Source organism: Leptonychotes weddellii, chromosome 12 (assembly GCF_054177405.1).
Source record: "Leptonychotes weddellii isolate Sample4059 chromosome 12, ASM5417740v2, whole genome shotgun sequence".
Lineage (NCBI taxonomy): Eukaryota > Metazoa > Chordata > Mammalia > Carnivora > Phocidae > Leptonychotes > Leptonychotes weddellii.
The window spans coordinates 70736948-70750841 of record NC_138380.1 but is presented as its reverse complement, the minus strand read 5'-3'; the positions used below and the strand labels follow the sequence as shown (position 1 = coordinate 70750841).

General features: G+C 33.0%; 1 protein-coding gene across 1 annotated transcript in view; it reads right to left on the bottom strand.

Moving 5' to 3' along the window:
- The window catches only part of LOC115939652 (uncharacterized), a 248716-nt gene that overhangs the window by 177961 nt on the left and 56861 nt on the right, over nt 1-13894 (bottom strand). Inside the window, exon 4 of the mRNA XM_081800625.1 lies at nt 10852-10883. Coding sequence (XP_081656751.1) covers nt 10852-10883 — 32 coding nt within the window. The remainder of the gene's footprint in view (nt 1-10851; nt 10884-13894) is intronic.

The following is a 13894-nucleotide window of genomic DNA, read 5'->3' as shown; positions in this document are numbered from 1 at the left end:
CAAATTTCATTTTAACAAGCTTTTCTGTATTTTACTCACTATAATTTGAAAGCCACTGCTTTAGGCAATGAAGAGCATAGATTTGGAGATAGGATATATGTATTTTTTCTTTCTAATTAAATACATGAGTGATGGTGATAATATTAAGTACATGAATGTTTAAGTCAATTTTTAAAATTTCGGTAAGATTTTTTTTAAACTGTATTTTTAACAAGTCCAGAGATGTACTAACATATTTTAAAAGTGAAAAATGAGTTTTAAAAAAGTGGCAAATATACAAATACATTAACCTGCAATTGAAACAATCTAACAAATATTTGTATCAACTCAGTCTTCTTTTTAACTCTAAAATATTTTTTGTACAGGCTACATTTTAGCTACCAATCACACACACAAATGCACACAACACATGAACATACAAACTTAATTTTACCTTTAGTTGTATGTCACTATATCAGTTTACATAGATAGAACAAGAACTTTATAATAGTTCCCTTGCCCTTATGAAATCAGTGAATTAAGCAAAGGTTTTTAATTGTAAAAAACTATTAAATCTCTTAAACCACAACTTAATAGCCATTTCCCCAACAAGTATTAATTACCTCCTAGCTTAATGAAAATTAATTGCTATTCTCCCTTGACAATTACATTGTGATCGATCAAGTTTAAAGAACCTACAAGGGTCATTTGCTGTAATTCTACTGCAATTCGTTAAATCTGCAACAAACGATAACCTTTAACTTATTCACATATTAGGGAATTCTAATGGCAGCTCTAGATGTCACTGTTTATACAAAAAATGATATATCAAATTGCCTCTTTTTCTTAGCTCAATTAAATTGCTTTGTCTTTACTGATATATTTCCAATGCTACTACAGTGCCTTCATAACTAAAACATTTACATTACATTTTTTATGCAAACAAGCAACAGTGATTAAAGAAAAGTAATGCAGGTATGCTGTCAAGCAGTAGCAAATAAAAAGTTAATAGTTTAATGTGATACAATTTTTTATAGTAACCATTATGTACCTCTTCAAAAATTTTTACTTTGAACAAGGAGATATAAATTTATATCCATTAGAAAAACAAAATTAAAAAGGTGGATAATACAAGTGTTAGAATGAGAAAATAGGGGGACCTCAGTGCACTATGGGTAGGATTTTAAACCTTAGAGTCAATCTGGAAAGTACTCTACTTCCAGAAGCTCTGGGTGAAATTAAATATAGGGTTATGACTTATGACTCAGTGATCTTACAGTTGAATAATATCCCAGAAAATCTGTACAAGATCCATACAATAGTAGGTACAAAAATGGTTGCTGAGCTACTGTTTGCATCAACGGGAAGTTTGGGGGCAACATCAGTGTTCATCACTAGAAGAATGGATAAGTCAAGAATTAAAGAAAAAGAATAAAGTATGAAACTTTAGACTATGAAGTATAAGACTATTCACAGTACTATATAGTCATAACAGTGTATCTATCAATTCATTTATTATTACAAAATATATTACAAATTTTGTTTGTCTTTATGTTTGGGTAAATGCAGTTTCCCATCAAATTGAGAAAAACTGTCAAATGAGTGATTTTCACATTGCGTTTTGTTTTATTCACTTTGAGACTTGCCATATCACAAAAATAACCTCTGCTTTCTCATCTGAAAGAATTTGCTGATTTTTTTCCTTTCAGTTGGTGTATGTTCTTTTTCTGTTCTCTGAACAAGCAAAGTTAGCTATCCAGTAAGGTCAAGGTCAAGCCGAATCTCCTCCATGACTTTCCTGATTCTACATTTCTTTTCCTTAAACTTGTACGACACTAATAGACTATATACCACCTAATTTAAGTCTTAACACAATTGTCTTTTTATCACTGCCTCTTTTGTCCTCTACAAGACCTCTGATGAGTGGGACCAGATCTTTGTTTCCTGTTTCCCCTACATTTACTTGCACAGGACTGAACACTTTGTGAAAAATGAAAAATGCCTCTTCACTTACCAGTAATATGTTTCAGCCAGCATTGTTCTAAATACTATGGATATTCAGTTAATAAAACAAAATTCCTATAATCTTGAATATCTAGAGGCAACAAGAGAGAAAACAGGTTCCAATAATGTATTCTATTAAAAATTCCTTAATAGATCTAAAGAGCAGCCTACAACAAGTACAATCTATTCCTGGCCAGGGAAGTGACAGAGCAGATAAAGTCAAGTCACTAAAAGGAAGCTTTAGCTTTGAAACTGTGCCAAGAACAGAAAATGAGGAAGGGGCATGAGCTTCCCTTTTCCCCTAACAGCTCCAGAAAACTTGCCCCCAGAAAACTAAGAAGAACATAGCTTAATGAGGCCTGGACACTCCCCATTTCCTTATGGATGTCTAGACTTCCTTTATCACGGAGAGTAAGTCTTTTATTTCACAGAGGTAAAATCTTAAAAGGAACAACTTGGTTGATGTTTTTCACTGAAATGAATTCACATTAAGTATAAAAGAACAACCATTCAATTATCAAGTATAAAAAATAAGGACAAACTAATAGTTCTTTTAAATAAGGACACTTTTGGGCAAACTAGGATACTAATAATCATGGCAAATCAACATGCATCAACCAAAGTTCTTCCAGTCAAACTCAGATAAAGTATTACCTAAAATAACTGTTATTGTTCTGCTTTGTTAGCTGTAGGGAAAAAAAAAAAAACAATAACTATGTCTATACGGTTAAGACATACATTTAAGACAGCTCTTCAACTGTCAGGAAACAGAAAAGTTATGTACTAAGTAGTACACTAAGATTTTGGCAATGTGTGATTAAAATACATGCAGTTTGATTTCACATGATTTTTATAAAAATGAGTTTCATTCTCAAAGATTTGTTATTCAGCATGTCATTGATCGATTGATTATAATGAGACAATCTCTTAATAGGTATGTAACAAACTTGGATGATATGAGGCAAACTACTTCTCTTCTGACAAAGTCTAGGTTCCTAGTATTTCTTAATTACTCTTAAAATACCCTTGATATTGTTATTCCAGTTTAAGATTTAAAAATGATTAATGGTAAATATGTATTTCAACACTCTAAATTAGAAATGATTTTGACCCCTGTATTTGCTATGGCACTTTGTGCACATATGAAGTATTTACTTCAGCCATATCGTATTTACTATCTGCTGGCCAATGTCTCCTTTGCAAAAGGGACATCTCCTCTAGGGCAATGGATGGGGTTCTGTTTTATTTACCCCTGTCTTCTCAGCATTTGACTTAAAGAAAAATACACACTAAAAGGAACAAAGGAAATACACAGAAAGAAATACTGTAAATTATTTAAAAGCCAAATTAAAGAAAATAATATGATAAGCTTGATAGTACTTGTCAGTATGAGTAGCCAACTCATTCTTTGAAAACAATAATAAAGCAAAAGCATGGATGAAACTCATATTAGATAAAGCATAATTCACACCCCAAAGCATTAAGTAGAACAACAAAAGCTTCAAATGCTGAAGGTTAGGATTCAGAATGATGAGGATCTATGTATCAAATAACACATCCAACACTTTTGTAGAGCAGAAACTGTAGGAAATACATGAAAAAATAGAAACATACTAAAAATAGATATTTAGCACATCATTTTTAGTCTGATTCAGGTCATGTGGTTAACAGCTGAATAAGTACACAGAAGTCCTATATGGCACAATCAATAAAAAAAGATAAATTTTAACTTGCAGTAATAAAAGATAGACTTTATTCTCTATTTCACATGAAATATTTAAAAAACTGACTATATGTTAGAAAACTCAGAACATTCTGTGAGGTAAAACTAATAAAAACAAGATAATTGGATCATAATACATGAAAAAAAACCCAATATTCAAATATAAAAATAAAAGAAGCCCTGTCCACCTGGAAAAGTTATGACTCTTCTATATACATACCTTTTGGGTAAAACCAACTTTGTAACAGAGTATCAGTAAAATGAATCTAGTAATCTAGATATATAGTAATCTATATATCTTGACCAAGTAGGTTAATCCCAAAATGTAAATTGGTTTAAATTTGAAAATTAATCCATGTAATTCTACATATTGATAGCATAAAGAAAATGAATACAAAATAAATACATAATTATTTCCATAGGTGTAAAAACATTGAGAGACTTAAGTACCTATTTATGATAAAATCCTTTCAAAAAACAAGAATAGAAGGGGACTTTCTTAACCTGATAAAAGGCATCTTTATGAAAGACCTACATCTACTATAATTCATGGTGAATAACTGAATGCTTTTTGCCTAAGATCTGAAACAAGTAAGGATTCTACTCTCATCACATATATTCAACATTTTCCTGGATTCCTAGCAGCTGCAATAAGGCCTAATAGGTGCAATAAAGGAGGGGGGGGATATATATATATATGTATATAAAAGCACAAAGATTAGGAAAAAATCATTAAACCTGTATTTTTTAAGATGATATGATTATTTACATAGTAAATTCTAAGTGATCAATAAAAAGCTACTAAAAATAAATGAATTTAACATGTTCTCAAGATAGTATGAGAATGAACAATTGGAAAATGAAATTTAAAAACAATTATATTTATAATACTATTTAAATCATGAAAAACAATAAATACAACAAAATATGTCTAAGATCTATGCCATGAAAACTACAAAACACTTCAGGCAAAATTAAAGATGGCTTAAATAGTTGAAGATATGTATAACTGTTCAAGGACTGGAAGACTAAATACTATTAGGGCATGAATTCTTTCTAAATTGACTTAATAGATTCTGCATGATTCCAAACAAAATCTCCGTAAGTGTGTTTAAAGAAATTGACAAAATAAATCTAAAACTTATATGGAAAAATAAAGGATGTAGAATAACCAAAACAACTTGGAAAAGAATAGAGGACTACCAGTATTTCATTTGAAGATTTACTCTAAAACTAGAGTAAGCAAGACAGCATGGTATCAACATAAAAATAAACATATAGAGAAATGAAACAAAATAGAAAATCCAGAAATGAACCCACACATATGTGGCCAGTTTGCTTGTGACGAAAAGTATAAAGGTAATTCAATTGGGTAAACAATTTTTTTTCTCCAACAAATGGTATTAAAACAAGTGGATATCCATATGGAAGAATTAATGTGTCCCTTTCCTAAGGCCACCACAAAAATTAACCTAAGCCTATACAGACCTAAATATGAGCACGTGTGTGTGTGTACATATGTTTGTATAATGAGATAAAGCAAAGGTGTCAAAATGTTAAAATTAGTGAATCCTTAATAAGGGTTAGTCATTGCATACTTTTTTCAACTTCTCTGTAGCTTTAAAATTTTCAAAATAAAAATTTGGAGAAAACCTTCTGAGGCAAATATGAAAAATACTAACTTGTGCTTAATTTAGTTGCTTGGTAAAAGATGGTCTATCAAGTATTCTATTCAATATTTATGTGAAAGATTTTAACATTAAAAGTAAAATGATTAATAGAAATATTTAATAAGTAATTTTATGAAGTAGCTTTAACAATTAAATGCTGCATTCATGAAAAGACTGATTATTTTAACAGTTCTTAGTATCTGAATTGTTGCTTAAGTTAATTTGTTCTTTGCTATGAGGATATGTAACTTGTTTATATACAACATTTAAAATAGGTCACATTCCATAAACTTCAAATAGGCCTAAGTGGCTGTAACTTCTTATCTTATCATAACCATGAATGTGCTAAGAAAACTTCAGTAAGTTTGAAATTAAGTCAGTCCTTGATCCCTATTCAGATTCTGAGATTACTATTATCAAACTAAATCCCATGACATTCTAAAACATTCTATTGCATCTTGCCAGAGATAAAGCCATTCATTACTCAGTAAAAATTTATCTGTTTTCATTTTAATCACAAAGCAATACCTTTCTTCTTTACTGTTACTATCTTTCATCTCAGAAACTTAAAATGTTTTAAGAAAGACACGGTAGTATTACCCATAATGAAGAAAAGAGAAAGGAGGTGGAGATGGGCTTACTCTATTTCAGACTGTCTCCCTCAAGGCCTGATGCAGAGGTTAGAGAACTCCAGTCTCAACCTCTCAGAAGTGGTGCAAGGCCCATTGTGGGTTAGTATTCAGGTTTCAGTAAAGTTTCTCTTAAGTTTATTTTTCTATAAAGCCAAATACAAATCAGTCTTTAATAAAGGCATTATGTTTTTCAAATGCGGATTTTTAAACAGTGATGTGAGAACTGTGGTAATAATGGTAGGTACACATTAAGGGGAAAAAATGTGTGGGAAAAATACATGGGAAAAAATAAATAGGTAATAGTGTGCCCAGTGATCTCCAAATCAAAGTCGTCCACTGAGAAATGATCATTATGTTTCATGAAATAAAGATGAACAGAAACTCTGAAGTAGATGCAAATTGTATGCTGAGTCATTTGAAACTTTTGAAATATAGGTCATTTGCAATTGTGAAGGGGTTTGTTTCTAAAATTTCTTTGTAAATCATTTATTTAGAACTCAGAAGGAATTTCCTCACAGAAGCTATACTATTCATGATGTCTTGGTGGTTGGGTTTCAGAACAAGACCACAGAAACCTGCTATGTCCCAAAGAGACCTAAAATGTGGTACAACCTACAGCCTTCTCCTTTGCCATTAGAGCAAACACACAATGCTCTGAGGCTTCTTACATCGTTACTACAGGAGACAGTGGAAAGCTGCATATGAAGAAACTGGTTGCCAGGGTCAAAATGGGACTTTGTGTCAGAAATATCTATTATCTATTATGAAGGTCAGTGCCCCGTCAGGAAGGTCATTGTCTCAGGTCCCACACAGGCCTGTTTTCTGCGTAATGGTTCTCACCCAAAATGCAAGAAAGTTAAACTCAGGAGATTCCCAAGCATGTGCACCTGGAAAAAGCCATCCACATGATAATGGTATCTGCATTCCCTCCTCCTCCCAAACCTTTAAAATACTATATGACTCATTGGAGTTCTTTTTTCTATGTGGCCTATCTTTGATAATATATTAATTATTATTATTATTATGTTCAGTTAGCCAACATATAGTACACCATTAGTTTTTGATGTAGTATTATTAATTATCGATAATTACAAATTGTCAATAATATATCAATGATCGGCATCGATTAATATTCTTAATTATTAGTTATATTTAATTATTAATAATGTACAAACTTTTGTTAACAATCTAGCTACATTTTGTTGGGCACCTATACATCCCAAACACTTTAACTCACCTTACTTCTCATCCTCACAACTCTGCAAAAGGAAAATTTATTATTCCCACAGTACAGAGGAGGAAACTGATATTCAGGCAGATTAAAACTATAACCTTAGTCATTCAGCTCTAAACTGATTGAGTTAGGATTTCAATTTAAGTCCTCTGCACTTAACCACTATACTTTCATTAATTAACCAGTTCATTCATTCAACAATTGTTTGTAGAGTACCTACTATGTGGCATGCAGGATTCAGAGGGAGTTCTAACTTTAAGAGGCAAATGTGCTTTGAGGAATTTAATCTAGGCAGAAGCAGAGGAGAGTGGATCAGGGGAGAGAAAGAAGCACAAAAAAATAAAGGAATATAGGATGGAGGAAGAAGAATAGAATAAAGGTCAATAGATTTACATTATGATTTAGGAGGATCAAACTACAAGGACAATTTTAAGTTTATATATTGTATATATGAAATAGTTATGTAGTATGTATCATATAGTTATATGTTATTATAATATAGTTTATTATATTATTATGTAGTTTATTTTCATTATTTATTATTATAGTTTATTTATTATAACTATTATATATAGCTAGAGAGAGACACACTTTCATTTTCTGATGACAAATCCCATACCAAATAATAGATTTTTACAACTGAGCTCTCCACTTGCTTTGAATCATAAAAGCCACTTCTCGGACAGGCATTAACCAGAAAGGTATGATATTGTGTTTACCCTACTTCATGTTTTTTGAAGATGTGAAGAGTAGGCTGCTAGTCATGTAAATATAGAGTGCTATAAAAGTAATATATTAATGTGAGATAAAAAGTTGAACTTCTAACTAAAAATGGGATATAAAGGGTATAAAGGAAAATGTTCTACATGGGATTTTTTTTTTTCAGATTTTAATGTGATAGTGGTATACAAATGGAAGTTGCATGAGGAAGAAAAATATTTTTGCCAATATAGGACCAAGTTTAGGAAGATCTGTGGCTGAGAAATATGCACTACTTTGGAGAAGACAGAAAAATAGCCTCCTATTATATTGTGTGATAATACATGGTGTGACAGTACTCAGGAAACAAAACCAGACCAGTAGCCGTGGAACTAGGGATAGAAACATTTTTTATCTACTTGTCAGTTATTAAGAAGAATCTGGTGAATATTTATAGATAATTAGGGGTACTCCGGGATGTATGATGAATATCACATCACTAGTATTTGCTGGCACCATGATATTTCTACATCCCTTGTTTTAAGAGTTCTCAAGTGTGCAACACTGGTCTTTGTAGTAGCAAGTTTTTCCAGGTATGCTGATGTGAGCTCTGGCCAGGTGAATGGTAATTACCTGCCTGCACGTCCTCCACCCCGAACCCCCCATCCCAGACCTTTGTGTCCTAACATTTCCAACATAAAATTTATATATGTATTAAGTCTGTTACGGTTCCGGAGAGTCAATTTACAACATCCATTTCTCCCTGCCTGGGTTTTGAAACAAGTAAGATAGAGGAATAGAAAGAAAGAAAAATACTAGCTCTGTTACTGATGAAGCAAATACAGATCTCGGCTTATGTGTGAAGTATCCCAATGCTTAGGCATTGGTCTCCTCATCTGCATCCTGGTATTAGACAGACTCATCCAAATAGTCACAGGCAGATCTGCAGAACCACAGGTCCTGCCCTGCAGGCTTTTACTTCCAAGCTTAACCACATGGCCAGTAGCAGACCTGAGTACCTGCTCTGCACTAAGAGATGGATCCCAAAATGTGATAAGAAGGGGCTGGCAAAGCAAGCCCAGTTCCTACTCTCGAACTGACGAGTGAGGCACAAATGAGGGTAAGGAGAAGTCAGGAAGGTTATCCTATTGGATATTACTCCAAATGGAAGAAAACACCAGGACTAGGAATTAGTAACTCCTCAAATAAAAGCAACATGAATAGCAGTTAATCATAGACATAGTGATGGATCAAGGCACGAACAATGCTAATCTTCCTACTTATTCAGAAACCATTTACTGAATATCTACTTTCTGAAAAGCGCTAAGCTAGCATCTGAAATGCAAATCATAGAAAACATAGCATCTAATCTCCAGTAGTTCTCATTCTATAATCCCGCAACATATATAAAAGAGAATTTTAAAAATAATTTGCAATATTCACAAATTAGAGATTTACAATAGATTCAGAATCTTTGAATTTTATTTATATTATAAAATCATCAAGATAACCTCTGTATCCTTTTATAGACAAAATATAGTCTTGAGAAACAATAGACTACTTTAACTTCAATCAACTTCAATAATTCAATTCTTATCAGATGTGTTACATTCTCAATTCTTTCAAGACTAAAACTTCCAAATTTTTGTCTTTATAATAATCCAGATTTTGTTTTTTTGCCTTCTAACTATGTGATGCCTCTCTATCAATGCCTATACTCCATTTATTTAACATAAATACTTTTAAGAGTTCCATAAAAGTGAAGAAGAATCGTATTTTGTTCCATTATTCTCTCCAAGATGGACTTCATTAGAACATGATTCTTTGGGTCTTTGCCAAGCAACTGAGATATAGATAAAGCAGTATAACAAGAACCTTCTGGTTCTTTTAGTAACAAGCACCAATCAATGGGATTATGCTAAATTTCATGCTGTAGCAGGTCATATTTTATCAAGGTTTTACTGCATTTACCATGAACAATAGCCCACTATATAGATCCTTTTATTAGATCTCATAGTAGTGCTGTAAGCCTGGAAACTTTCCACCACAACACTTTTACTGTAAATGTTGAAAATATTAATATATTAGAAAAGCAAAATAAGATTATTTTCATGTAACTTCTAAAATATGTTGAAAGCGTATATTCTTTAAAAAATGTTTACTGTTTTACAAATGAATATTTGTACATATAATAGAAAGGAAAATGGCTATTTGTTCAGTGTTGCCTAAGAGTTTAGGGCCTTACATACATTATCTCATATACCTCCTGACAGACCTGTGAAATAGATATTATCATCTCTGTCTCATACCTGAAGAAATGAACATAAGGGAAATAAAATTTAGCCAAAACTGAAGTGCTTAAGTAATTGTTCAAATAACAGTTAATAAATATGAGCAATGCTGCATATGAACAAGGGTCTGGAGAACTCCAGGTCCACACTCTTAAAATATCCTTCCTCTAAAAATCCAACTGAATGAGCATACATATCCATATAAAGTTTCTCACATACTGTTCACTGCCAATAAAAATAAATACAATACGTAATATGTTTGTATAACGTACACTGTATTATCTATTCACATATAAAAACAAGCATATATAAATTATAGACACACTTACCTTATTTATAGACATGCTTCAAGATGGATTTGAAACTATGCATTTCTCTATAAATTAAATACTCAGATTATACTAGATGCCTACTTGTTGCATATAAATCCAAGCACTCACTGCTAAAGAAAAGCCTAATACTTCATATATTTACACCAGCGAGCCCAAAGCAGACTTGAAATTATACCATAATACATATATACACACATATATAAACAAATATACACTAATATGTATGTCTCCTATTTGGCTCCTATATTAACATGAATGACGAATTAAATAAATTGATCAAACCTTACCATGAAGTTGAGTCTGCAGGAAATGGCATGTGCTGTGAAGACATAAATTTTATATTCCTTTAAAATATGAATTATGAAATGAATACACAGTATAGTTTGTTTTTGTTTTACTTTTAACTCCCAACTGAAAAGCCAACATATTTTGCGTGTCTAAACAGTTTCCAGGTGATGCTCATGGTGCTGGCTCAGGGACATAGTTTGTGAAATACTCTTAAGAAACTCAAATGTTTAACATCAAACCTTGGCCTCTCCCCTTAAACTTCACTGGGCAGATCAAAGCTCTAATTATCAACTGTTCTGCAAGGATGTGAATACATGAGGACTGTCCTCAGCAGCAAGTAGTTTAAGCAAAGTTGTTCTCAGGAATCCTAATATATTACCTGAGGAGCTTCTAAAAATCCCAAGGGTTACTCAGGCCCCATCCAATAGTAATTAAATTGAAACCTCTGGGTGTGGAACTCAAGCACTAGTAATTCTAAAGCACCCCAAGTGATTCCAGGGTGCAGCCAAATTTGAAAATAATCGATAGTGAGAAAAATTCAGCAATGTCCATGCCAAGTGGCAAGCAGCTGCCTGCCTTCTGCAGAGTTTAAGAATGTGAAGATTGTCAATCTTAGGTCACTTCCCATATATTGTTTTTCTATCAAATGTATAAAATTTTATAGTTATTTATAACTGTATCATCAATAAGAAGTGTTTTAACTTTTATAAATATAAAATATTTATAATATAATTATGGTTTCTCTCTGAATCTCTCTCTCTGTCTCTCCCTCTCTCTTCATTTTTGCACATTTCTTTGATCCCCCAATATAGCCGAGAACTATGGATTGTGTTCTATATGTCAGGATGATACCATGGGTAAGTTGGAAAGTGGTGTGTAATTTAGAATCTAGTGTCTAGCATTAGGGGTTCAAATTTGAATTCAGACTTGTTAGTTGTATGACCTTGAATAAGGTCTTCCAACTTTGAATCTGTAAAAAGAGCCTAATGACAGCACTTGCTTCCTCCAATTATTGTGTAAATTAAATGAAATAATGCCAGGAGGTAATAAATATATAGGAAGGACTTAAATAAAAGTTGTTTTATTATATTTCATCTCTTCAAATTGGTGTGTCATTTACTTTAGTTAAAAAAGAAAACGGGATGCCTGGGTGGCTCAGTTGGTTAGGCGGCTGCCGTCGGCCCGGGTCATGATCCCAGGGTCCTGGGATCGAGTCCCACATCAGGCTCCTTGCTTAGCAAGGAGCCTGCTTTTCCCTCTCTCTCCCTCTGCTTGTGCTCTCTTTGTCAAATAAATAAAACCTTAAAAAAAAATAAAAAATAAATAAAAAATAAATCACTTCTTTAAAAAAGGGGGAGGGGGCGCCTGGGTGGCTCAGTCGGTTAAGCATCTGCCTTCAGCTCAGGTCATGATCTCAGAGTCCTGGGATTAAGTCCTGCATCCGGCTCCCTGCTCAGTGGCAAGCATGCTTCTCCCTCTCCCTCTGCCCCGCCCCTTGCTCCTGTTCTCTCTAACTCTCTCTCTCTCTTTTTTTTTTTTTTTTTAAGATTTTATTTATTTTTTGACAGAGAGAGAGACAGCAAGAGAGGGAACACAAGCAGGGGGAGTGGGAGAGGGAGAAGCAGGCTTCCCGCTGAGCAGTGAGCCCGATGCAGGGCTGGATCCCAGGACCCTGGGACCATGACCTGAGCTGAAGGCAGCTGCTTAACGACTCAGCCACCCAGGCACCCCTAACTCTCTCTCAAATAAATAAATAAAATCTTAAAAAAAAAAAAATCACCCAATGAATCATGGAACACTACATCAAAAACTAATGATGTAATGTATGGTGATTAACATAACATAATAAAATAAATAAATAAATAAATTTTAAAAATAAAATAAAATAAAGTCAAGCATATCAATAAAAAAATCACCTTTTCATCAGTTTTATATAAAATCTATGAGTAGATTATTTCTGATCATTGCATCTGTATTGAGTTTTATTTAATAATTACAGACAAAACTCATACTGCTGCCTTTAATAGAAATTAAATGAATATGGTAATTAAAGTGGGAATGACTTTCGCTAAGAGACACTGGAGTCAGCTTATAAATGAAATTCAGTCATAGAGACATAAAGTGGGACATTTCTTGAAAAGTATGTAAGGAATTTTACAAAATTAAGTTCTCAAACTTCTCCTGACCCTTTTTAATAAACATCTTTCAATATAGTAATTGGTTGTATCTTATGCTTCTATTCTTTAAAGATTTTATTTTATTTATTTTGGAGAGATAGTGTGCGAGCAGGGGGAGGGGCAGAGGGAGAGGGAAGGCAGACTCCTCGCTGAGCATGGAGCCCCATACAGGCAAAATCCCACAATCCCACCACCCCAAGATCACGACCCAATATCACGACCCCCAGATCAAGACCAGAGCTAAAACCAAGAGCTGGATGCTCAATTGACTGAGCCACCCAGGCACCCCATTATGTTTCTATTCTTTAAACTAGAAATCACTAAATTCAAACATGCAACTTTTGATACACTCTTCACTCTGTAATTTTTTTAAATTTATATTATTTATATTGCAGCCTTTTAATTAAGTGAACATTTCTTGCACATCAAAAATATATTAGTTATGTTTATAATAATATAACTTGCTTGCTCACATTGAAAAACTTCTTTATCATTAAATAATTTATTCACAAAGCCTTCTTAGTATATGTTATTCAATTGTTCACTCAGAGTTGAGAATATATTTTAAAAATGTTCAATTATCATCTGTTAAAAATAATTTTCTTGGGTGCCTGGGTGGCTAAGTCGGTTAAGCGACTGCCTTCGGCTCAGGTCATGATCCTGGAGTCCCGGGATCGGGTCCCACATCAGGCTCCCTGCTCGGCGGGGAGTCTGCTTCTCTCTCTGACCCTCCCCTATCTCATGCTCTCTCTCTCATTCTCTCTCTCTCAAATAAATAAATAAAATCTAAAAAAATAAATAAATAATAATTTTCTTACTTGGGGTAATATTAAGGATAATTTCTTTTGTTTTTAATCAAGCAATT